The sequence below is a fragment of the Rhinichthys klamathensis genome, unplaced genomic scaffold, assembly GCF_029890125.1.
Source record: "Rhinichthys klamathensis goyatoka isolate OS25496 unplaced genomic scaffold, OSU_Roscu_1.1 h1tg000395l_1, whole genome shotgun sequence".
Taxonomy (NCBI): domain Eukaryota; kingdom Metazoa; phylum Chordata; class Actinopteri; order Cypriniformes; family Leuciscidae; genus Rhinichthys; species Rhinichthys klamathensis.
Window position 1 is genome coordinate 2,536,311 of NW_026606897.1, and position 26,793 is coordinate 2,563,103.

At 36.8% G+C, this 26,793-nt stretch overlaps 3 protein-coding genes across 3 annotated transcripts in view; 1 reads left to right on the plus strand and 2 right to left on the minus strand.

The window, feature by feature from the left end:
- Positions 1-439: 439 nt before the first annotated feature.
- Positions 440-11,629, minus strand: plekha8 (pleckstrin homology domain containing, family A (phosphoinositide binding specific) member 8). The gene is made up of 13 exons (XM_056234429.1): positions 11,476-11,629; positions 10,961-11,077; positions 9,898-10,053; positions 9,324-9,454; positions 8,233-8,391; positions 8,093-8,133; positions 7,914-8,008; positions 7,543-7,816; positions 5,917-6,002; positions 3,546-3,604; positions 2,180-2,381; positions 1,992-2,053; positions 440-1,180 (listed from the first exon to the last, which is right to left on the minus strand). The coding sequence occupies exons 1-13, from the start codon at positions 11,522-11,524 to the stop codon at positions 983-985; spliced, it is 1,629 nt and encodes a 542-aa protein (XP_056090404.1). The 5' UTR covers positions 11,525-11,629; the 3' UTR covers positions 440-982.
- Positions 11,630-12,856: 1,227 nt separating this feature from the next.
- fkbp14 (FKBP prolyl isomerase 14) lies at positions 12,857-14,774 on the plus strand. Its single transcript, XM_056234414.1, has 4 exons — positions 12,857-13,217; positions 13,630-13,781; positions 14,237-14,364; positions 14,460-14,774. Exons 1-4 carry the CDS (start codon positions 13,021-13,023, stop codon positions 14,616-14,618), a joined length of 636 nt encoding a protein of 211 aa, XP_056090389.1. The 5' UTR covers positions 12,857-13,020; the 3' UTR covers positions 14,619-14,774.
- A 2,856-nt stretch (positions 14,775-17,630) lies between these two features.
- chn2 (chimerin 2) overlaps positions 17,631-26,793 on the minus strand; it is a 39,547-nt gene continuing 30,384 nt past the window's right edge. The window contains exons 9-13 of the mRNA XM_056234409.1: positions 23,397-23,570; positions 21,052-21,129; positions 20,715-20,852; positions 19,723-19,828; positions 17,631-19,329 (exon numbers count right to left, since the gene is read on the minus strand). Coding sequence (XP_056090384.1) covers positions 19,158-19,329; positions 19,723-19,828; positions 20,715-20,852; positions 21,052-21,129; positions 23,397-23,570 — 668 coding nt within the window. The 3' untranslated portion in view covers positions 17,631-19,157. The remainder of the gene's footprint in view (positions 19,330-19,722; positions 19,829-20,714; positions 20,853-21,051; positions 21,130-23,396; positions 23,571-26,793) is intronic.

Below are 26,793 nucleotides of genomic sequence, written 5' to 3' on the forward strand. Positions count from 1 at the left end.
TTCATCCTCATTATGTGCTAATCATTTAGTAATATAATTCTGAAATATAAAATCAAAACCCATGCAATGCAACATGCACAAATTAGTATCATTCATATGATTTGAGAGCGAGCAAAGTGTGATTCTTACAATAAAATCAACAGTTAGAACTGATATTCATATAAATAAGTCGATAAATAAAGTCACTGAGGAAATATCACAAATCTTTCCTTTTGTAAATGAAGATCCAAGATCATCACAGCTAAATTTTTTTGGGAATTTCTCCACTAAACCAAGAAAAAGAAACTCCTTTGGTCCCTAAAACCAAGTAGATCCTACAAGTCCTGAATTGGAGCAATTGTGAATGTGTTTAAAGACTATGTCACTGCAAAAAATATCTGTATACTTAATGGTTTCATGATGCATGTTCTGAATCCCATGAAAAACTCCTAAGTGTGCTAGTCTAAAATGAATGAGATGTGAGTATCTGAACAAAAGTAATGCAATATTGAGGAGAAAAGCACACGTGCATTTTTGCACTTTTACTGTGAATAAGGATACTGCGACTAATATCTTCACTTCCAGGTAAACAATATGGTATATTACCTTCCCCATATCTGCAGTTTGCACTCTGATGCCCAAATGTGTATGTAAAAACATACAACCAATGTCAACAAAACACTTGATCACTCCACTGAAGGTTGCTAAAAATACAGCTGTTCCCTGAAAACACTTGGAATCACACCCTGCCCCCCCCTTTGATGCGGCTGTTTCAATTTTGCAGGGATGACTGTTACTGGAGTTTGCAGATACCACATTAACCAACACACTCTTACTGGTCAGTCTTTGCAAGCCCTGCCCTCACAGAAACCTCCCCGTCTTCTTCAACACCAACTCAGGGTTCGGTTATCACAGTGGGTGAAAGAAATGCAACTCCACCACTGAAACCGATCAGCTCCTTCAGAAGCAATCTGTGTTCGCTGTGCGGGTGCGTTTGTGTTAGTCACACGATCTCGTCTGATTCCAAGCCGTACTCCTCATAGAGAGAATCCAGGATGGACAGCTGCTTCCCCATAGCTGGAAGGTAGAAGTCCAGGTCTCGGTGCATGCCGGTCTTGAAACCCTCCTTCAGCTCATCGCCTTCATGAGAAACCAGAGCAGCCATGAAGCCCTCATAGGACGGGGCGGCCCGTAGAGCAAGCTAACATACACAAACACAAAAACCGAGTCAGTAAGGCCTAAGGGGATTTGAATGCATGTTGTCATGATTTTTCAAAACGGAATATTGTTATTTTATCAATGGAACACAAAAGGACAATTTTAAAGTCCGCATGATATGGAAGTTGTGATATTCTTTTATTCTCTATTGTGACGTATATCCGAGTTAAACGGCTCCTCGAACAAGAAAAAATGTAGGACGGGACTTGATTTTGTCCATCGGGAATTGATTGGATGGTTGTGGTTTGCTATTGCTGTGATTTCATGTGAGTTACAGGGGAAGTTATTTTGATCAAAGAGTACGAGGGCACTTGAATAAAAAAATAAAAAATAACGATGTGAACAGATAAATGTATAATAAATACTGCTATATTAAATAAAAAATAAAAATGGACAATTTTGTTTTCATGGTGATATATAGTGTGTATATACAGCCATATTTGTGCTGTCAAATCAATTAATCCTGATTAATCACATCTATCAAGTTTGTGTATATATATGTTGTGGGAACGGATTCTTCCATATCTTCTTAATGAGGGAACAAATTCTTAATTTGTGACCATGAAATCTTGCCACGATCAACCCACCCACACAACCCCTCACACCCATGTCGTGCAGGGCTCCGTCCGTACATAAATTGATTACTAATATTTGTATTTGTTTGGACATACTTTAAACAACTTTTAATTTTTAAAGCTTGACAGCCCCTGGTTATTGTTCGACACTAGGCAACTACATTTTCATACAAAACTATTCATTTAAAATGGAGAAGCAGCTCTTAGCACAATACTTACTGCAAAGACTCCTCGAATAACCCATCCGTGATATTGCCGTAATGTTTTTCCATATGCTTTATCTGAAAAAAAACAAAAACTTTTCAACAGGAGACATTACAAAGCACTGATATCAACGTAGTTGAAGGACACATGTTTGGACATTTTGAACCATGAATCACAGTTTTACACTTGATCATGCGACTTACTAAGAGCTCCCTGGACGTCCTTCATCCCTGTATTGATTTCAGAAAGGAATTCTTTGAGGAACTTGAGTCCACGTTTAAGCCATAGCAGCGCTTCTGTGGCCGAGTTCCGCACCCGTGACACCTCCGTCTCCACCTCGTGCAGCACGATGCTCTGTAGGGTGGGGAAACTCTCAGGATCGGACACCACCTTCTGCTGGATCTTCTGATAGAGCAAATAAGGAGGATCAACTCAGATCAAGTTATGATGCCCTCTAGTGGTTATGGAGACACTAAATGTGACCCTGAACAACAAAACCAGTCACATGGGTCAACAATTTTTTACAATTGAGATTAATAAGCTGAATAAATAAGCTTTCCATTGATGTATGGTTTGTTAGGATAGGACAATATTTGGCCGAGATACAACTATTTGAACATCTGGAATCTGAGGGTGCAAACATTTTTTGACCCATACAATGTATTGTTGGCAATTGCCACAAATATACCTGCGCAACTTGTGACTGGTTTTGTGATCCAGGGTCACAAATGTGGACATTGTTGACCCAGGCTCTGGCTCTTTTGGTACCCTAGGTGAAATTTTAGATAGCACCCCACACAAACCAACCCTATAATCTCTAATCCAACCTTTGAAGACCCAATTCATAATATGTAAGGAAACCCACTACAAACCCATCTCAAAGTCATCAAGGACATCACTTTGAGTGGTCAAACCTATTAACTAAAACTTGTTTAAGACAATTTGCTAAAAAAAAAAAAAAAACATTCAGTTTGATTTTATTATATTGGCACAATTCAAAATTTATTTCAGAAATATGAAATCTAATTTTGAATGCTGAAGGAAAAAAACAATACTCCAACTCCAAGTTTTAAATTCACAGGCTCAAGGAATTTAGTTTTTCCAGGTATTTTAATAAAAAAATGGGTGCATTGATATATACATATACACACACATACACACATATATATATATGCTGGGCAGCGATTAATCGCATCCAAAATAAAAGTTTGTGTTTACATAATATATGTGTGTATACTGTGTATAATTATTTTGTATATATTAATACACACATATGCATGTATATATTTAAGAAATATTTGCATGTATAAATTCATACATAATTTATATTATATTTACACATTTTTCTTAAATATATAAATGCATATACACACACATGTATATTATGTAAACACAAACTTTTATTTTGGATGAGATTTGACAGCACTAATAAATATATATTACAGTGAATCCATAATCCATAAACCCACTGCTCATGTAATTCAAAATATGCCACCTATTATTTACATTTCTTGCTTTTATATAAAAAAAAGGATGCATTGAGTTTCGTTGTTTACATTTTACACTTACCTTAATGTTTCCCACAAAATCTAGTTTAACTGGGGCAAAGACAGTTGGTCCAAGCTTGTCTGAGGGGAGAAAACCTTTGTAAGTACTTTCTTGGTTTAACTTATTATCTGCCTAAACATACACTCAAAAGTTTGGGGTCAGTAAGATTTTAAAAAAGAAGAAGAAATTAATACATTTATTCAGCAAGGATAGATTCATTGATTAAAAGTTGAGTTTCAATTTATTTGAAAAATCAATTTCAAATAAATGCCCTTTTTTTTTTTTTGTGAAGATACAGTATCTCACGAAAGTGAGTACACCCCTCACATTTCAGCCAACATTTTAATATATCTTCTCAAGGGACAATACTATGAAAATGAAACTTATATTTTAGAGTAGTCAATGTGCTGCTTGTAAAGTAGTATATATTTACTGTCCTCTGAAAATAACTCAACATACAGACATTATTGTCAAAATAGCTGGCAACAAAAGTGAGTACACCCTAAGTGAACATGTCAAACCTGTGTTTAAGGATTTGAGAATTAGAATTGTTGCTCTCCACAAAGTTGACCTAGGCTATAAGAAGATTGGTAACACCCTGAAACTGAGTTACAGTACAGGCCAGGGTCATACAGAGGTTTTCCAAGACGAGTTCCACTCGGAACAGGCCTCGCAAGGGTCAATCAAAGAAGATGAGTCCTCGTGCTGTGCGTCAGGTGCAGAAGCTGGCTTCAAAAAACAGACGCATGAGTGCTGCCAGCATTGCTTTAGAGGTTGCAGAAGCGGAAGGTCAGCTTGTCAGTGCTCAGACCATACGCCACACACTGCAACAAGTCAGTTTGTATGGCCATCGTCCCAGAAGGAAGCCTCTTCTGAAGCTGGCTCACAAGAAAGCCTGTAAACAGTTTGCTGAAAGCAACCTGTTCAAGAGCATGAATTACTGGAACCATGTCCTGTGGTCTGATGAGACTAAGATAAACTTGTTTGGCTCAGATGGTTTCCAGCATGTGTGGCGACGCCCTGATAAGGAGTACCAAGAAAATTGTGTCTTGCCTACAGTCGAGGATGGTGGTGGTAGCATCATGGTCTGGGACTGCATGAGTGCTGCTGGTACTGGGGAGCTGAGCTTTATTGAGGGAAACATGGATTCCAACATGTACTGCAACATTCTGAAGCAGAACATGATGCCCTCCCTTCAGAAACTGGGCCGAACGGCATGATAACGATCCCAAACACACCGCCAAGATGACAACTGCCATGCTGAGGAAGCTGAAGGTGAAGGTGATGGAGTGGCCAAGTATGTCTCCAGACCTAAACCCTATTGAGCACCTGTGGGGCGTCCTCAAGCGGAAGGTGGAGAAGTGCCATGTGTCTAACAGCCAGCAGCTCCGTGATGTCATTATGGAGGAGTGGAAGAGGGTCCCAGCAACAACCTGTGCAGCTCTGGTGAACTCCATGTCCAGGAGGATTAAGGCAGTGCTAGATAACAATGGTGATCACATAAAATATTGACACTTTGGACACAGTTTTGACATGTTCACTTAGGGTGTACTCACTTTTGTTGCCAGGTATTTTGACAATAATGGCTGTATGTTGAGTTATTTTCAGAGGACAGTAAATATATACTGCTATACAAGCAGCACATTGACTACTCTAAAATATATCCAGGTTTCATTTCTATGGTATTGTCCCTTGAGAAGATATACTATAATGTTTGCTGAAATTTGAGGGGTGTACTCACTTTTGTGAGATACTGTATATAAATGTTTGTGGGAAATAAAAAATTCATGCCAGTTCATGTTCTATCTGCACACGGACTCATTCCTGAAGTTAAAGCTGCCACCACCACCCACAGAGAAACCACCAATCCTAACCTAACCGCTTTCAGAAGCATCATGCCCATTCAAACTATAGAAAAAAAGTTAAAAGTTAAAAACGGCAATAGACTAACTGGTGCCCCTTCAAAAAAAAAAAAAATGAATTACCACTGTATGTTCTTAAGAGGAAAGTGTTGTACAAAAGCTTTCATAAGTGATTGCTGCTACAGTTGGACTTTATTTTCTTGTTGTTCTGGGGCCCTGCAGATACTCACCGAACTGTCCCAGTATAAAGACATATCAGAGCATGCATGACTATGCCTGAGAGAGAATGAGCAGACTAATATGAGATGCAGAATAATATAAGAAAAAAAATTAACTAAAATCAAGAGCACGTGGCGAGCCGACACATGCACAGAGTGTCAGAAATCAATGTTCCCACAAGCCTTTTGCAACCTTTAATAAGCACAACACTAATGAGAGCAAAGACTGAGATAGCCGACAGAACTGACAGAAGGAAAAAGACAAAGCAAAGAAAGGATGGAAAAGGGAGAGTGAAAGATAGAGTGTCCTACCTAAAACTGGTACTATAGCATAGCAAGAATCCAAAAAGGCCTGTGTGGGAATACCACTGTTGTCCTCCAGTATTATATCACTAAATCTACAAGAAAAAAACCACAGACATTCACACAAGGACAATACATGTGAATTAGTACACACATCAACAGAGAGCACATTTATTTGATCAAATAAAACACCAAATACAAAAGCAGGCATAGCCAAAGCAGAAGAAAACCGGTTTGGAGCATGCATTCCTTAATTGAGAACGCCACACATTAAATACATGTTTAGTAAATGAAAAATGATACAATCTTCACACAGTGGTATAATACTGAAAAGGTTTTATATCTAAATACCAACCCAGTGTTTTGATAACATTACTGGTTCAATTCAATTTAGTTTCAGCCCAATGAAGGTTGTTGGAACAGATTAGTGCTGTAGTTATATGATGACCTCATCATTACATAAAGAAGATGAAAGAATTATGTATAGCAAAAGAATCTACAAACCCTCATCACAGGCCGGGTCTCGTTTTGAGTGATCAAAAGAAAACATACCATGATAAACATTTAATCATGGACCATTTGTCTTTCAAATCTTTACATATTGAAACCATTATATATGAAATTGTGAGACATTTAGTTCATTGTTTTGGAACTTTCCACAAACAGGGTACAAATTACAGTCTTAAAACGTTTTCTTTTCCAGCAAGGAAGGTGCTTGTCTGTTAAATTCCGGAAGTGATTCTAAATAATATACCTGTTACCAAAATTTCTTAATTGACTTATTTTAAAATACCTATTTTAAACTTCATAAATAAACAAAATAGTCTGCTAGCTGCTTTACTTTGAGATTTAATACTGTAATTTTTTTTCAGATAAAGTTATACATCAAACATGTGCTAGCTTATTAAATTGTATGCGTTTTATTTTCATAGAACTCTTGCATTAAGACATTAACAATAAACAAAATTATTGAACAGAAATAATACAACTTCACTATATTTAATACTGCCATTTTGAGTGTTTCCGCATTACGTTACAGACGTCAAAATTCGTTTTGTTGTTCTGACATGGTGTGAACGCACCTACTGTTTAGCTAACAAAAAAATGAGATTTGTACCTCTATTGCTGTAAAAAAAATATGGGAGACCTAATGTGCCCTATTTGTGGGAAGTGCCTTTTTAAAACCATAATCTAATCAGGCTAGACTCTACAAATGATCTCATAGACTTCAATTATTAGTGCATTTCAGTCAATGCATTTTTTGTTTGTTTTTATGAACTGTCGGATGTGTCCAACTTGTTTTCTGTGTTATTTCACAGCATTCACAAAACAGATTCTTAACCTGCACTTAACCTGGACATTCCTTTAACATGAAACAGACGTCACTTTATCGCATTGCACCTGGTTCCTTAAAACACAATGTTACTATATGGAGATTTGTAGTCCCTCAATCTAGATTTGCACTGAAATGCTGACTCTGCATATAGCACATTTCTGTAAAACAAAATTCTAAGAGTAGTGTTAGCTATATAACTTTACATTAACAAAGGAAAACTGGATTCTGAATTGTTTAAATGTGTGCAGTACATTCATCTTGTTTCTTCAGAGGATCACAGCAACGGAGGCGCCTCATACCTGTGGCTCATGGTACTGAAGAATGTGTCCACCTTATCTTCCTCTTCCTGTGTGTTCTCAGACTGAGGCTTGTTCACTTCCAAGTCAGCCTGGATTTCTTCCTTGTTCTGTGTGGGGCTATGGGAGACTTCCTGTTGTTTTTCTTGAGCACGGTCTGCTTCTTCTGGTGGTTTGTCCTTCTTCTCTCCTACAGGTTCTTCAGGGTCATGTGTGCTTGATGAAGAGCCATTATGAGGCTCCATGGGCTCCTCTTGGTCCTCCATTAAACCACTTGCTACAACAAACAAGACAGACAAGATAGGAAATGAGAGTTGAGGTAAGTCAAAATGTAGCACCAGTTCTGAATCCGACTGGCTAAATGCTTGGCAAACCTGTAGGTATGCTTTCTTGAGGAGATGGAGGTGGTTCATTTTCTGGTCCACTCTCATGTGCTGATGTTCCTGAGGTGTTTAATAAGTCCCTTTGTCTACAAAACACACATTTTCAACATTTTAGAGACAAACAAATCCACACCTGACCCACAAGAGTCCATCAACATTACTGAACTTACGTTTCTCCTTGGTGCTGATTTTTTGGATCAGTAGTTTTGATCTACGGAAATTAGAAATATTTTAACAAACTGAATTAGAATTACAACAGCACAAACGTTTGTATTTTTTCCAGTTGGTGATCACGGTGTTTTTAATATACCTTCTGAGGTTTGATGGTAGCCACAGGAGGAGAGCCTGGAGGGGTCTGACTCAGAAGGTCTGGATTGAAGGTTCGGCTAGCAATCTGCATACACTCCTCCAGGGTCTTTAAGAAGGTGGTGCATGTGGACTTCACTAGATTTCCTGTCTCATCCCCTACCTGAAACCAACACATACCAAAACTGAATTTCCAGAGCCACTTGACCAGTCTGAACAGTACAGCACACACATTTAGGGTGCGTTCACACTTGGCAGGTTTGGTTTGATTAAAACGAACCCTGGTGCGATTACTCTGTTAGTGCGGTTCATTTGAATAAGTGTGAAGGCTGAACCCAGGTTCGCACCCAAACAAGTGGACCGAGAACGCTAAAAAGATGGGTCTCTGTCCACTTCCAAACAAACTCTGGTGCGGCTCGAATGAAATATGAATGCAACACGGACAAAAGACATGCAAACGAACCAAAAACAGGACATGCGACCCAAAAAGGACAGAATCATCAAGCACACCTGTTTTTTCTCATCATAGTCTTGATATTACTCATCACAGTTCGATACAGGCATCAGAACTGCATCTCCTCGCAGCAGAATTTCGTTTGTGTGTGTGACAGAGGGATTCCTGCCGCTGTTTTGAGTCCTTTACACATTTTATAAGCTCTTCACGAGTTCTCAGCTCCATTATATACCACATCATATGTACACACATACAGCGAGTGCATTTAACCCAGCACACAATGATTAAGTTCCGTCACAAAATATACATCATAAAAGCTATGATGTATATATATTTTTTTGTGTCTTTAGGTTCAGTGTTAAAAATGACTGTGTGACCGCTAAGCGAACCAGGAATAAATGAATAATTTTCTTTTTTGGTCCAGACCAAAAGCACAAAGAGAACCAAACTACAAGTGTGAACACACCCTTAGAATGATAAGGTATGAAGAGATAAACTTATAACCCTGCATTATTGATGTTTGACGAGCTTGTAAATTGTTTAATAGTATACATGTTTCCTCAATGATGTCCTTGAAATATGCATAGTAAAGCGGAAGGTAGTCGAGGTCGACACTGAAAATCAACACAACACTCCCTTACCTCCTCAGAATCAGCTGTCATCTCCGCTAGAGGACTTTCTTGTATTTTATTCACTTGCTGAAGGAGAAGGTCACAGTAAAGCCTTAGCTCAGACATTTTTGTTTTCAGAGCCTCTGAGCTTTCCTGGAGCTCTAAGAAAATAGAAGAGACTAGTGTTGAAACTCACTTTCTTCCAGTTCTTTGAAGAATTGCAAATTGAGGAAACATCATGAACTGAATGAGTTATGTAATTTAATTTGAATCCCAAGAAATGGGTTTTGCTTCCTGTATAGACACATTGTCTATCGAAACAGGAAGTTGGTGCCAGGACACAAAATATTTTTGGTATTTTTTTTTTTCCTGGAAGTGTAAGACTATAAATATTCAATGTGTATAACTGCTGAAAAGTTAATTTTGTCATATTGTAGGAGGAGCTAAAAAGTCCATAGACACGGACTAAAAACCACTACCGTATATTGTTCACAATACCCTATAAATTACTTTATCATATTTCACTGTCATATTAACACGAAAAGAGAAGCCAGATGATCTACAGAGAATATCTTGTTTACTTCAGCAGAAATACAACACTCACCCTTCTCTCTCTTGGTTCGGTTGTCTGTAAGACAGGCTTTTGCAGTCCCTAACGCCACAAGCCATTTCTGCCTCTCTGCTGCATTAATTGCCCTGAGATAAAAGTACTGTTCTCCTGGAATGATCAGATCAACCCTTGTGAAATCCGATGGGTGAACTACAATGGGCAGAGGGAGGACAAAGAAGATGGATTAGCAAAGTATACCTTCTGTAAGATCATTCACAATAGTAATACAGAGCTTAGGTGTTTCTTCAACTACGGACATTTTGGGGCCTGTGGACTGTCAAAAAATAATAACAGTGAACACACATTAATCACAAACTTTTCCCCCTTATTTTATTAAGAAAAGCAATAATGATTTCAACCACAGTGTCATTTACACCACATCTCAAATTAAGTATTATGTTTAATAGCATTTTAGGGTCGAAATGATGGCAGTGGATTTTTTTGGACATTTTTTCACATTTTATTTGGACACATTTGTCTTTTAAATGGCTAACTTCATATCTAGCATTTCATGTATCCTAAATACAATTAAATAATATTTTCACCCTTTTTGCTGAAATTACAGGTTAGAAATGAGGTACAATAAAAAGAATCTCACTTTTTTTTATTCTGATCATGTCTCATATTTTATCTCAAGCTCTTTACTGTTTTATCATGTATTAAGGGACATTTGTTTGATGTAGCAGTGGCAATAATAATACATCATTTTCACACAATAAATATCGAAATATGTTGTTTACTTTACAGTTATAACCATGTAATAATTCATACTTTTACAATGATTTTTTTTATAGCTGGGTTTGATAGTCTGGGTCTTAGAAAAGAGTAAAATCATAAAATCATCATTTGAAAAGTAGAAAAAATAAGTTCTGATGGCATGATATATATATATATATATAAAGTTTTCAAGACAGTAATGAAAATCAACCCCTAGGACATAAAAGTTCCCGAAGATTGGGTAAGCGTATTATGACATCCTGAAGCATATGAAGAATATATGCTTGTGATGTAACCATTATTAGGTTTCCTGCTCAGGTTAGGCATACATTTCCCTTACCCTGTATTTCACACACAGATATTTTGATGCTGCCCTTGCATCCTTTCCATGCATCTTCTTGAGAATCATAGTAGGAAAGAGTGCCTCCTTCAAGAACAAACCAACGGGGCTGCCAACCTTCAAAAGACACAAAAGAGCCATAATGACATTTTAAGCTGTAGCTGACACATGTACTGTAACAATGTATCTGATGACGTTTAAGATACATGAACATAATATGGCTTGACTTGTTTTTCCAGTCAAGAGGCTTTTAACAACCCGTTGTCAAAAGTGAATAAAACACAATCCAATACATAATCTTAGGAACTTTTCTGCGAATGTTTTTTTTTTTTTAGCAGATGAAATGTATGTGGTTGAGTTGGTCACTGCATTGGATAAAGTATCGACACAGAGAGTTAAAGAGGATGATGGCTTAACTTCATTTATACACTACTAAAGCTAGCAAAGAGGCTAATTGCTTACAGACTTCCCTTATTTATATAACACATAACTTTTAACTGTCGCAGCATACATACCACTAATATAGTTGGTCCATTTATAGAGAACTCCCTCCATGGTAGACATTCTCTTGACAATTCATTACTTAGTCGTGGCAAGACTGAGCCCAACACAGCCGCTTTGAGAAACTCGAGATAATTCTTACCTACGACAATTGTACGTAAAAGACGCAAAGTTACTGCTGGGAGTTGATATTACGCAAATGATTTTCGTAAATGCTTCGAGAATACAAATCCATGTGATCATAGAAGGATCGGCCCATGCGCTTGACGTCTGTGGGATTTTCTCTTAGCGCATCTCTGATTGGATACAGTACGAGCATGTGGGCGTTGTTGTACTGGGGCTATGTGTTTGACGTCCAATGAAAATTGAATATTGGTTGTTAAGGCGTGTCAACAAAAGAAGCTGACCAATAATAATACAGGGTTGAATTTTAGGGTGGTAACGTTTACATTGGGATCTGGGAGTGTGATCTGAAGTCCGTCTCATTTCTTCGAGTCGGTTCTATTGAACAGGTCGTTTTAAAAGATCATACTCAACGAGTCTTTTACGCCATTGCGTTATGACATCCAAACGTGGCATATTACATTCTCATTATTCTAATCTACTGTTTTAAATTTAAAAAGAACAGCATTTACTCTGTCATAATAGAAATCTTTTCTAACAATTATAGACCTACATCTTTGCTATCACTTTTTTATTATTAATTTAACACATCCTTGCTGAATAAAAGTATTAATTTCTTTTTTTAAAAGAAAGAAACAAATTACCGACCCCAAACTGTTGAATGGCAGTGTATAGTATTGTTACAAAAGATTTCTATTTATAATAAAGGCTGTTCTTTTAAAACTTTTTATTCATCAAAGAATCCTGAAAAAAAAAGTAGACATCACAGGTTATAAAACAAAATATTAAGCAGCACAACTGTTTTCAACATTAAATCAGCATATTAAGAATGATTTCTGAAGGATCAGGTGACACTGAAGACTGGAATAATGGATGATGAAAATTCAGCTTTGCATTAAAGTAATTATATTTTAAAGTATATTAAAATAGAAAACCATTATTTTAAATTACAATAATATTTCACAATGTTTTTTTTCTGTATTTTCAGCAAATAAACGCATGAGCATAAAAGACTCCTTTCAAAAACTTTAAAAATAGTAATGTTTCCATACTAAAATTCACGATCACTTGGCTAGTTTAAAATTTCAGTAAGTTTTATATTTCAATAAGTCATACAATCAGCCATTAACATGTCTGCTATTAACTAGATTTGACTGTGGACTACTTCTCACTCCGTATTGAATTGCTCGGATTTATTTAGACAGGTTTGTGAACAGGTTCGAACAGTTCATTGAAGAGAGTCGACTCAAAAGAACGATTCGTTAACGAATCGGACCAACATCGCTAGTTTTGGGAAAGACCCCTGCAGAAACTTTGCTTGCCACGTAGTCGCGGCTGCACAACTTGTAGCCTACTTTGTGAAGCTTTTCATGCTTTGTTGTGTATGAAACGTCAGCTTAACAGTTAGAGGTTGTTAAACTGTTCTTGATATTAAAATGATTCCAGAATTGTGGACATGCATTTTTTCTGCATTCTTCTTTTACGTGCATGGAGCAAAACTTCCGGAACCAGAGGTGAAGATAGAAGTTCTATACAAACCTTTCCTTTGCCATCGTAAATCCAAATACGGGGATATTCTTCTGGTTCACTACGATGGCTTTCTGGAGAGTAATGGCACAATGTTTCATTCCAGGTGACATCTAATGAACCATCTACTGCATGTTCATAAACTTTAAATAGACTGCACACAAGAACAGACTGCATTAACCTAAGCCTGCTCTTTTGTTTTGAGAATTCATTAGTTAACTGTCCACATGTAAGCTTAAACAGCTATGTTTTGGAACATGGTAGTTTGTTTCGGATATAAGGTGAGCATTAGCATGGTATATGGTAGGCTATACCATGGTCCAAAAACAGTTTGACCACCTTTAGCTGTTATCTGGTGTGTTGCTGGACCAAGATGGTCTAATTTGGATCAGCTAATGACCAACTTAGACCAGATAGAAACCACCTATCATGTTCCAAAACACAGCTGCCAGCTCAAGCATGTCAAGTATGCATGTCTCTAGTTTAACAGAGTTTTGCACATGTCTTGTAATCGGCAGCCGTCATCATGGAGACAAAAACCCTGTCTGGTTCACATTGGGGATCCGTGAGGTGATAAAGGGTTGGGACAAGGGTCTTCAAGGCATGTGTGCGGGGGAGAAGAGGAAACTGACTGTCCCTCCAGCTCTTGCATATGGCAAAGAGGGCAAAGGTGTGCCAGCAAGATATTCATAAAGCATTATTTGAGGAACTTTGGCTTCCTACACCTTCCAATATTGAACTTGTCATTGACGTTGCATTAAAGGAATAGTTCACCCAAAAAATGAAAATTCTCTCATCATTTACTCACCCTCAAGACGTACTTAACCTGTATGAGTTTTTTGTTCTGTTGAATACAAAAGATGATATTTTGAAGAATGTTGGTAACCAAATAGTTGATGGCCCCCCATTGACTTCCATATGAAAAGTAAATACTATGGAAGTCAATGGGGACCAGAACCTGTTTGGTTTCCAAAATTCTTCAAAATTTCTTCTTTTGTGTTCAACAGAAGAAAGAACTTCAAACAGGTTTAGGGAAAATAAATGATGACAGAAATTTGAGAGCGATCTAAAACACCCCGTACAAAAAGAACTTACATTATCTTAATGGTTATGCTCTGTACTCAGGTAAAATCCCTCCGGAGAGCAGTCTGATCTTTGACATCGAGATCATGGAGATCCGAAATGGGCCCAGGTCACATGAGTCCTTTCAGGAAATGGACCTCAATGATGACTGGAAGCTTTCCAGATCAGAGGTGTGTGTGTCAAAAAGCAGCTGTTTCATCAAGCATGGGTTTCAGCATAGTCATTTATTTCAGAGAGTTATTTGTGTTATTCCTTTCTATTTCAGGTCAAAGAATACTTGCGCAAAGAGTTTGAAAGACATGGATACGCCCCCAATGACACCCATCATGAAGTGATGGTTGAGGACATCTTCCAAAAAGAAGATGAAGACAATGATGGATATATATCATCCCGGGAGTTCACTTATAAACATGATGAACTATAAAAACACACTCCTGCAAAACCACAGCAATGTTTACCTTCAAAAGATTCCAATATTTACTTTCAGAGATTTGCAGCGTGTCAGTATCATTTCACATAATGTTACGGTATACAAACAGGTTTTCTGTTATCTACAGGTCATGTATGTAAATAAAGTGTCTTTTTATTATTATTTTTATTTACACTCAGGTGGTATAAGGTTTGTTTGAGCTGTTTGTAGTGTTTTAGGTCTTTTTCAATGGCAAGATGAAAATTTAATTCTGCTCAAAGAGAATGTTTTTTTCCCAAAAGTGCCTGTTCACTGAAATTGAACATTTCAGTGCTGTTTATTTTTTAGTATGTGTGTGTGTGTGTGTGTGTGTGTGTGTGTTACTTACTTCAGAGCCAAATGAATTATGCACACTGTTATGTTACAATATTGTTACAATATTTAGAACGTTTTTCAGGAGTTGCCTGTAAGTATAGCCTATTTCTTATAAAGCCTATAAAATATATCAGTTTTGTGCTGCTCATCACTGTTGACATTGTAGTTTTATACACCATCACTAGAGGGAGCTCTTCTCTTAGCCTGTTATAGCCTGTCATGACACAAATAACTTGAGATCAAGCCAATCAAATTAAGTTGTGTGATTTTTTTTTTTTTTTTGAGTGATTATCTGCAATGGCTCATACATAGATAAAACCATACTTTAGTGTTTAATAATGAACAAAGAGACAGAAAACTCTGAGACACGCAGTTAAAATGCAGTCATGTGGCATTTCATTGATAGATGGCATAGTTATCATCACACACCTACATAATGCAGATGACTGGTTTGTGGTGTGTATTATAATTTGCATACAACATTTACTCAGAGCCATGTTTAACAACATTCCATTCTTTTACTATGGCATTACACAAGTACATAAACCTTTGCAACATTAGTCTAAGTTACATTTACAGTTTGTGTGTTTAAGTATGTTTGCTTAACCAGTTTGGTCCAATGGCTCTGTCTCAAATCACTTTGGACAGAACCATCAACAAATATTTTTTTAGGAAACAGCTATTTTGCCAAACAAATAGGCTATATAAGTCTATGCACAACATGGATTTCTATGAAACCCGATTAGTTCATTTTTTCAAAATAAAATGGTTAGATAGGGTAGCCTCTCAAACGTGCAATAGGCTATTTATAGGCTAATGTAGATCAAACCGAATTTCCCCTTGACAATCAGGGAAAAACTACATACCAGGGTAAAAATAAAATAAAAAAAATCGAGCCTATAGCCTACATCATATCTTCTGTATTTCCTTCATTTAAGGTAGCTTAAAACACGTATTTTAAAGTCCCTTTTTAAAATAGGCTAAGAGACTTTTCTTAAAAAAAGAAAGAAAAAAAAGCTAAACAATAAATACATGAGCCTACAGAGTAAATGTCTCTTTCTTTGGCTTAATTCATCAATGCATGAAGCGTGCAGTGTCTCTAAAAACAACCAGTAGTAAAAAAATAACAATAATCCCAGATTACTAGGCTACTGCAGCAGAGTCATTGTCAGTCACTGAAATTGAAATCAATGGCTCCAGCAAATGATGGGTTTTTTTTCATTACATCCTCTACGCGACAAAATTACAACGCTCTTGCGACAGATGGAGAAGCGGAAGATTCCATTCACAAATCCCAGAAGACGCGTCGCGCGCTTGCAGTGTAAACAGCTCCATTATAAAGGTTCTTTTTTGGTTGTTGCGTAAATAAACAGCGTAAATTGGTTAGCTGTGCTACTTCGCGACAGCAATGTTTTTGTCATAAAAGTTGGTCTCGGGCATGGTGACCCGCACTTTTCGTTTCTCCTTGAAACGGCCAGAACGTGAAACTGTCCAATTTCTGCGGCACGTGTTTTCGTTGAAGGAGGGCTCGAGCTGAGAGTCGTCGTAAGTCTCGTCGCTGATCAGATTGTTGCTTTTGTTCTCGCTCACAGTTTGTTTCGCTGACGTCTTGTCCGAATTTCCAAATTCCTGTTGGGTTTCTTTCAAATTGTTCTTATTTCTTCCAGTTAAGTTTTTCCACCAGGATCTGTCTGCCATTCTGTCCTAATCTTCAATTCACACTGAAATGCACATTAAACGTTTATAAAACAAAACAACACCAGTTACAATTATATACCTAAACAATTATATGATTAAGACAACATATGTTTTATACATTGCTTTAACTTATTTTGGTGAGTTAAAGCAATGTAAAAACATATGTTGTCTTAACTTAAACAATTTCCAACTGTTTTTTTATAAGTTATACAAGATTCAACTCATTTTTTAAAGTCAGTTTAATGTAATTTAAGTTGAAATGACTTAAACATACAAGTTGGTTGTACATAAAAATTGAAGGCAGCAACTTTTTTTTTTACAGTGTTATATAGCCTAAAGCATGTCCTCAAGATAAAGTTCTTTCTGTATCATCCATCAGAAACACTCACCTCAGCAGCCGATGTGTTAATGTCAGTCAGAGACTGAGTGTCAAGTCTTTCGTTTCTTTTAAGAAAACATCCAGCAGAACAACCTTGTGGCTGTTTTTTTGTCTCTATATCCAAACCCACAACATCAGCTCTTCAGGTACAGCTAAACTATAATAAGTGATGAATTCATTCATTTATACTTCACCTGCGTGCGTCTCAAACACCCTCCTTCCTCTCTCCCATTGGTCTGTTGAGCTCCTCCAGCTGCCCTCAGGAGGCTGGTTTCAGGTTCTTGCTTCACCTGTGATTTGGTAAAAAAAAAAAAAAATCTCTTTGGGGCATATACCGTCTCAGCTGTCTGATACTAAAACAATGCTGCCGTTCACACCCCTGAATTTGGAACAAGAAAACCGAGCTTAGAGAAAACCAACGCCTAGAGAGCTGACCGAGCACTAATTACAGCAACATATTTCCCATACTGCAAATGTGAGGTGTTGCAGCTTCAAACAATGACACAAAAGCCACTTTCAGAAGTTCATTTCGACTGCCACTTCATTTTGAAGTCCAGAATCAAGGTCTTCACAGATTTAAAAGTAACCAGATTTACATAATTTAATAAATCAGCATTTGATAAATTACAATCATAATTACAATCATTCTTCACAGAAAATATCTTCAAAAAAAACAAATTGTAGAAAGGTCTTATATCAAATAAACAATTTGAAGGAAGTCAAACCAAGGTGACTGTACCGTTTATCAACATTTTTTTTCGAGGTGAATAAATGATCAGGAGACTAAGATGAATACAATACAAACAATTTTGTTCTTGAAATGGGATCAAGTTCAATGAGGAAGGAACAAGCACTAAATAAATGCTCTAAGAACAACTTTTTTCCAGTCACAGAATAATCACTCTATTGTTGTCAGGGTAAACAAAAAAACTATTTCAAAGGCATGGGTTATTAAACACAGAATTATTAACACTGGATGAACAAGAAAATAACTATTTACACTCCATGTAAAATTAAAAAGTGCTTTACACATGATCTCAATTGTCTTGCCATTATAGTACATATACATTTACCAACCACATGACCCAAAAATATATATATATATTTTTTTTTTATTCATATTTCTGACAATTTGTTAGTTTCACAATGCTAATTGACCATAGATTCATACGTCATGTACAGCATCAAGGTCAGTGCATCATACTTGTTTGGCATCAGAGAAAACAAAGGTTCTATAATTGCATTTAAACAAAATGCCAATTAATATTAATTCAAACTGTATATCAGCATTGATACACGTTACTCCATGCTTAACAGCATTTGTTTGAATAAAATCAAAAAGGTAAATGCGACTTTTTATAAAACGTCACAATTACCTTTTTTAACTGCAAATTTATATCTCACAATTCTGACTTTTTAACCCCAGAATGGTGAGTTTATGTTTCGCAATTCAGATTTACTCACAATTTGTTAGTTTAACAAAAAAAGGTCAGAATTGTGAGATATAAACTCACAATTGTGAGAAAAAAGTCAGAATTGTAAGATAAAAAGCCGCAATTACTTTTTATAATTGCAAGATTATACCTTGCAATTCTGACTTTATTTCTCGCAATTCTGAGTTTGTAAATTCAGAATTGAGATATAAACTTGCAATTTTAAAAAAGTAATTGTGACTTTTTAATCTCACAATTCTGACTTTTTTTTCTTTCTTTTTTTTACAATTGCGAGTTTATAACGCAATTCTATTTTTCACAGAACTGCAAGTTTCGACTTTATAACTTACAATTCTGACAATTGTGAGATATAAACTCGGAATTGTGAGAAAAAAATATCAGAATTGACATATATAAACTTGCAAAAGTCAGAAAAAAAGGACAAAAGTCAGAATTGTGAGATAAAATTCGCAATTGCCTTTTTTAGTTTTTAAAACTTCCATAGTTTGGGGGGTTTGATACACATTGAGTGAAATGTGCAATTAGTTCCAAATTTCATATGCAAAATCTGATGAGAAAACATATAATATCTTTGATATGTGTGGCAGGCCGCTTTTTCAAATGTACAAGCTCTTTAAAGTCTTTAAAAGATGTCTTCATTTCAGGTGTTTAAAACAAGATGTCTTCATGCTCTATCAGGAGCTGAACAATCAGTTTCTGGTATCTCATATCGTTGAGAGTGGCGAGCGTGTTCTGGTCCGGGGGTCTCATGAGCGTCGGGCCGAAAACGATTCCTAGGTTCTCTGAGTTCATGTAATTGTCCTTCTCGTACATGGTGACCCTGATAAACAGAGACAAGACATGGAAAAAACACCTCAGACAATATAATTTTAGTAATAAACACAGGTAAAAGTGATATACTTTCCATGGTTAGGGAAATGCGGCAAAGCTGGCTTGACAAGCTTTCCTTGAGGATCATTTTAAAGGTTTCCTGAAGTGCACTGAGCTAAAGTGCCGTATTGGGTTTCCTGTTTCCTCCTAATCATTCTTAGAAGTTTTATATTGCATGGTGACAGGAAGTAAACTCACTTTATAAAGCTGTAGGTAAAATGCTTAAACGCAACAAAAACCTGTACACCCACCGGCTCAATGTGGAGTCGTGAAATAAACTATGGGACCGGAATCTAAGGGAGTAGTAAATGTGTCTGGAAATTCAATACATCTGTGGTTTTACCTCTTTAGGTGTGTCATCAGGTACCGCAGGGCCTCATAGTGGGCTGGAGGAAGTTGGAGGAGACCATCATGAACTGCCTCGAGTCTGGAGTCAGGGTCTGTTATTTCTGATCAAAAAAAAAAAAGTTTTGAAAAATACTGTTCAGAATTATGCTAAAACCTGCCACTAGTCCACATACTTTACTGATGTTTAAACATAATTTGGTCCAAAATCTGAGAACACTATAGTGAAAGTGATTATTTTTTGTATTTTTGACATATATTTTTTGATATTTTTTTCCAATTAGAAATAACACTACCATTCAAAAGATTGTGATTTTTAAGTATCTAATGCTTACCAAGGCTGCAGTTATTTGATCAAAATATGGTAAAAAATATAGTCAGATTGTGAATTATTATGCTTTTTTTTTTTAAGTTGAATTTTCATCATCATTACTCCAGTCTTCAATGTCACATGATCCTTCAGATCCTTGCAGCTCAAGAAACATTTCTTATCATCACTGTTGAAAACAGTTTTAATATTTTTGTTAACTGTCAAACTTTTTTTTTTCAGGATTCTTTGATGAATAGAAAGTTCTAAGAAATCTTTTGTAACATTATAAATGTTTTTAATGTCACGTTTGATCAAATTAATGTGCCCTGGCTGAATAAAAGTATTAATAAACAACAACAACTTACTATCCCCAAAGGTTAGTGTATATTTAGTAGTGGTATACGGCAGTGTATATTTTCATATAATATTGGACCCAACTGAATAAAATATATTTATTTATTTAAATAGTTTTTTATTAATTTATATATTTGTTTATTCATTCATTCATTGACATAAGTTATTTCATTATTTAGTGCCATATCAGAATCCAAGAGAATTTAATGGTGAAATCAAAGTAAAAAAAAAAAAGGGAAATAAACATTATTAAGGATAATCAAATCACAGATTAGAAGAGAAAGTTCCTGGTTGAATGTCAGTGAAAGTGTTCTGAAGTCTCTTACTGGCTGCCTGTATGAATTTGGAGTAGACGTCATATGTGATAACTGGAATGGGCAGATCTCGCAAATAAAGCTTCAGAGCTCCAGCGATTATATTGATGTCTGAGTAGGTATTGGCACTGATGTCCGCCTTCTCACCATCTACGGAGGAGAATTAGTTTTCTGTTATGAATAGCAGATGAATCACTATACTTCACCAAGAATACATTGTTTTGACTGGAAAAAGCCTGGGCTTTTCCATCCAGGTTGAATGTTGATAGAATTACAGTGATATAAATGACACCCATAATACACATGATTACACATAATCTAAAGGTTGAAGAGTTATTCTACTACACACCTCTATCGAAGGCCAGCCGGACATCTTCTATGTGGTCTGTGAAGCCTGACACTCTGTACAGACCCTCTGATTTCAAACCTGAAAGAAGCAGAAGCAACACCTATTTACTTGAACTATCCAGACAGTGGATTTGGAGGCGGACGTATTGATCAAACTAGGGCAGCAACCAACTAATCGGATGATCAATTAATCTGTCGATAATTTCTTCAATAAACGGAATATTCTGCATATTGCTAGGTATATCTATTATCGATTCAACTGTGTGTACAGGAACGTCATATCCCTCACTCACTTATTCTTATATTTGTACTTTATTGTAAAGCGACCTTGAGTACTCTGAAAGGCGCTATATAAAATAAACATATTATTTATTATTATTATTATTATTATTTATTATTATTCTGGAAAATGTATATGTGGAGCAGTTATAAAGTCCTTCACTCAATAGACTTGACTTGAAAAGTCTCTTCTATTTTTATTTTCTCAATATTTTTGTGTTAACCACAAGCAAGCTGGATGACACATCCTTAAAAGTAAAGGTTCTTCATTGTCATATACAGTAGTTCCACAAAGAAACTTTAACATCCATGAAACCTTTCCATTGAACAAAATGTTCTTGATAGTGGAAAAATGTTCTTTAGATGATTAAAATCTTCATTTCACTGAAAGGTTCTTTGGGGAGGCCAAAAATGTTTCTTCTATGGCATCAATGCAGAAACCCTCTTTTGGAACCTTTATTTTTAAGAGTGTATCCTCTGATAATGATATAATAATTGTACGGAAGATGCAATTTTTTTCCCCTTTGTGCCAAAAATGATGATACTCTATTTGCATATACATTCTGATTAGTCATTTGTGGATTCGTTTAAACAGAGATTTGCAAACTTTTGATGCCATTGACCCCCAAATATGAGGAGGTACCGTCTTCACTGAATATAAAAGCAGCTACATAATTATTTATCATATATATATATGATCATGTAAGCCGTTCTCAACATTGGAAAGGTCAAATCTGGTCTGTGACACTCGAGAGCAAGTCGTCTGTGCATCTGCAACTTAGTTATTCACATGTATGTATATCTATACAGTATATGCAAAAGACATTAGCAGATGATTTTCACACCATTTAGTTAATCATTAATGTGATAATTCTCCATGTGGATGTTGCATATTGAGTTCTACATAAAACACAAACCAGCACATTTTCACCTCTGAGGTTATCCCATTCCATCTGTAACTTATAGCTCAGCGGTTTTCACAGCCATAGGTTGCACAATGCTGTGACATTTTCTGAAGAAATTTCATTGATTTGTTAGTGTGACTGATGAACAGTCATGTTAACCATTCCATGATGACGTGTCTAGAGTGTGACGCACCCGGCCATCCACATGATGTAAAAGAAGACCAGGCCACCTTCTTCCATTGCTCCGTGGTCCAGTTCTGATGCGTTGGTGCATTCGGCGGTGGACAGGGGTCAGCATGGGCACCCTGACCGGTCTGCGGCTATGCAGCCCCATACGCAACACACTGCGCTGCACTGTGTATTCTGACACCTTTCTATCAGAGCCAGCATTAACTTCTTTGAGCAATTTGAGCTACAGTAGCTCGTCTGTTGGATCGGACCACACGGGCCAGCCTTCGCTCCCCACGTGCATCAATGAGCCTTGGTCGCCCATCACCCTGTCGCCGGTTCACCACTGTTCCTTCCTTGGACCACTTTTGATAGATACTGACCACTGCAGACCGGGAACAGCCCACAAGAGCTGCAGTTTTGGAGATGCTCTGACCCAGTCGTCTAGCCATCACAATTCGGCCCTTGTCAAACTCGCTCAAATCCTAACGCTTGCCCATTTTTCCTGCTTGTAACAACTTTGAGGACAAAATGTTCACTTGCTGCCTAAAATATTCCACCCACTAACAGGTGCCGTATTCACCTCACCTGTCAGTGGTCATAATGTTATGCCTGATTGGTGTATTTACACACACACACACACACACACACACATTTATCTGTATTGGATTAAAACTAAAATTGTAAAATTTGATCACTTTCGTTGTAACCTTCATTTTTGTTTCTCTCTCAAATAAACACATTTTGAGAACTTAAAGAATGCTCTCTTTAATGAAAGGCGTCAACCAGTAAGTCATAATGTGAAGAATGTTAGCTTAACTTCCTGTTGTTTTAAGTTAGGCATCTAAGGATTCTTCTTTTTACACATTTTAATATGACAGGGTGACAGTGATTAATTGCCTTGCTGAAGGCCACAAAGAAGGTTTGAGCCTGGGATCTCCATGTTAAAATGTTCTGATTATTTATAGCACTCCATTTTAGAAGCGATCAGTACCTCTGTGCTCGATCTCTTTGATACACATGTCCAGAACCATCGGCCGCGGCGTGTTGTGGGCTTTGACCAGCGTGGTGAGATCACAACTGAAGACCTTCTTGATCCTGCGCAGGTCCGGCTGACAGTCGCTGGGCACTAGTTTGGAGCACTGTTTGTGCACGTTCAGCCCGCAGTCTGCAAGAGCAACAGGTCAGAGGGTTAGAGGAGCATGAGACAAAAGAGACAAAAAGACAGACTCCAAGAGACTGGAGCGCGTGTGTGTGTGTCTGATCGAGGGTATATCCTCAGGGGTAAAGTATACGTGCAGAGACAGGTGAGTGTCAGTCAAGCTGGGTGGTAAAGTGTAACAATATCTGTCACATGCTGCCGTGTGTCCGTGGCTCTGTCAATCTGAGAACGTAACCTTGAGTGACCCTGGGCGAGTTTGTCAGCAGGCCTACATACATACATGTATGTATCCAAAAAGGAGAGACCAGTTGAAATTAATTTTTGTGGTAATCAACATTATACAAGTGCTGTTGATTCAGCGTAACGTATTGAACCCGGGGCACATTACGTGAACAATATTCCTAGAATGATAAACACTTTTGATCTGTTCATTATACAAAGTGATTGTGTTGCTTCAGAAGACTTGGAATGTACCAGTCGAGTCACATGCTACCTTTATGCTGTTTTTGGCACTTGAAACTATTGGGTCCCATAATGATTATATTGGACAAAAACAGCTAAATCATTCTTTTATGCGGAAGAAAGAAACAAGAATTTGGAATGATGACAGAATTTTCAATTTTTAATGAATTTTAAGTTATACATATATGTTAGATGAGTGTTGTTCATGTTTGCTCATAGTATATCAACTATTATTTATTTACACTTGATTTAATTATGGTGTAACGGTGTAAAAGTATTGTTCACTGTTATTTCATGTCAACCATTGTATGAACTAATGTTATCACATTAAACTGTTAAATGTGACCTTTTTCCTTATTACTGGTGTTTGCTCATATTCAGGGTTACATATTTAAACAACCCCTTAAAGTATTAAACTTCGGCATGTAATGTGCCCCGCACTATTTGTGCTACAGACATGAATGATCTGACATGTGTTGAATCAGAATATATTATGAATAGAATATTTATGGAATGTCATTTTTTTCTTGAGCTAGTACCCACCCAGAACACCCTAGGAAACCCATAGCAAAGCTCCGGGAACCGCACCCAAGCATCAGTGGCGATGTTTCGCAATTTCTTAAAAAAATGTCAAATGTAAACAAATTCTTGGTAGCAAGAATTATGCTACAAATAATGAGTGCAAAAATGAGTGCCATTTAACTTCGGCATGTAATGTCCCCCGCACCATTGGTGCTAGAGACATGAATACCTCAAATGATCTGACATGTTCAGAATATATTATGAATAGAATATTTAGGGAATATCATTTTTTTTTCTTGAGCTAGTACCCACCCAGAACACCCTAGGAAACCCATAGCAAAGCTCTGGGAACCGCACCTAAGCATCAGTGGCCAAGCATTCTTGGTAGCAAGAATTTTTCTACAAATAATGAGTGCCATTTAACTCAACAGATATTTCTTATCAACATCAGAAGATGTGAAAAAAGTAATTAACCTGGTTTGATACTCTGCTTTGACACAGGGACAGTGGTGTGTGTGAAGTGGAATGTGGGAAAAGGCTGGTCTTTCTTTCTATGTCTCCAGTAGCATTCGCATGCTGTCCCACTGTTCCTCATCTTCAGCAATCCCATTAATCACTCTCTCTGTCCATTTTACTGCCTTTACTGCCACATCTTTACACCATAGAGAAAAAATAAGAAAAAACTCTGTGTTCCTCCTTATGGGCCAGGGGACAAATTCAACTCTGCTCTAATTCTCAATGTGTCTGATGACACTGGCTCGCCCGGGGGCCAATGTGAAATAAGAGCCCCTGTGTGAAAAGAAAAGGCTTGAATAATGGTCCAAATGGATGAGACCATTTACAGTGAGACAAACCAACAGTAATGCCTTGTGACTGGATTGGGTTTACATACAGAGTGTTTTGGGAAAGTACTGTCAAACAATAACCAGTGTTAACATGAGATCTGACCAAACCTGTAATCATGGCATTATGGTGCATTTGTTTATCTAGGGCACATCAAAGAACATCCTGTATCGAAGATGGTTATCGATTTAATATGGCTGTTTTTTTATAGATATATTTTTTACATTTTTAATAACAAAAACAAAAACAAATACAAGGCAAGACAAAGCAACAACAAAAAAAAAGCTAGACAAAACCAATGCAAATCAAAACAAAATGAAACGAAACAAAGGTAGTGAGAGTTCACCCTAAAACGAAAATAAAGTCATCATTTATTCACCCTGGTGTTGTTCTAATACCGTATGCCCTTCTTTCTTTTATGGACCACAAAATGAGAATTTTCAAAAAAGTATCACAGAATGGACCACTGCTACACGTGTCTTATATCCCACATGTTCTGGGGGTATACGATAGGGTTTGGTGAAAAACAAACTGAAATCCAATATATTATTCAACAAAAATCCTGACCTTGGCCGTTGGTCTTCTGTGCACGGCTGCATGAGATGCACGTTTGTGAGACTCTATTACCACCGCAGTTCACTTCGTCTCGCTCAGAAAAAGCACACAGGTTGTGAGAAATCAAGATTAACAAAAACATAACATGAAATACAACGCCTAGAAATCCCAATAAAGTATCCGTGTACTTCCTTCACTGAGTCAAATATGACCAGACCTCCGTCAGAATGACTGTCGACCGATGTGAAAGTGATTACTTACAGTATGTTATGACAAACACAGCGCATATAGCTCAGAGAAGGTACATGGATTGTATTTCATGTCGCATTTTTGTTAGTCTGGATTTTATCACAATTAGAGTCTCACGAATGTGCATGTCGTGCAGCTGCATAGAAGACCAACGGCCAAGGTCAGGATTTTTGCTAAATAATACATTACATTTTCATCAAACCCATATACTCCTTTAAGGGAGATCACCCTGTCAAGGTTTATTTATCGATAATGGGTGTCTGACAGTACATTATCCCTTTATTAATGCCACAGCTAACATAAAATATGAATGAACAATTTACTTAATAACATTTATTAATCTCGTTAATTAATAACAATTTCATTAAGTTAATTAATAATATTAAATTCTATAGTTAATAGGTTACTTTTAGGTTACCTACAAATACATTTTATAAAAAATACATTAAAGGGATTGTTTACCCAAAAATGTTTAAAAACAAACAAACAAAACATCTTTTTTGTTCCACAGTCATACAGGTTTGGATGGAACAATATGAGGGTGAGTAAATAATGACATCTTTTCCAGTGTCCTCATTTTTACTATCCCATTAACATT

What these genes read in the sequence shown, in the direction of transcription:
- fkbp14 (XM_056234414.1), top strand. Translation starts at nt 13,021, where the DNA reads ATGATTCCAGAATTGTGGACATGCATTTTTTCTGCATTCTTCTTTTAC. An exon ending in GGCACAATGTTTCATTCCAG is followed by an intron (nt 13,218 to 13,629) that starts GTGACATCTAAT and finishes TGTAATCGGCAG; the next exon opens with CCGTCATCATGGAGACAAAA. An exon ending in ATATGGCAAAGAGGGCAAAG is followed by an intron (nt 13,782 to 14,236) that starts GTGTGCCAGCAA and finishes CTCTGTACTCAG; the next exon opens with GTAAAATCCCTCCGGAGAGC.
- plekha8 (XM_056234429.1), bottom strand. Translation starts at nt 11,524, where the DNA reads ATGTCTACCATGGAGGGAGTTCTCTATAAATGGACCAACTATATTAGT. An exon ending in AATCAGCACCAAGGAGAAAC is followed by an intron (nt 8,009 to 8,092) that starts GTAAGTTCAGTA and finishes TGTGTTTTGTAG; the next exon opens with ACAAAGGGACTTATTAAACA. An exon ending in ATTTTGTGGGAAACATTAAG is followed by an intron (nt 2,382 to 3,545) that starts GTAAGTGTAAAA and finishes TTGCTCTATCAG; the next exon opens with AAGATCCAGCAGAAGGTGGT.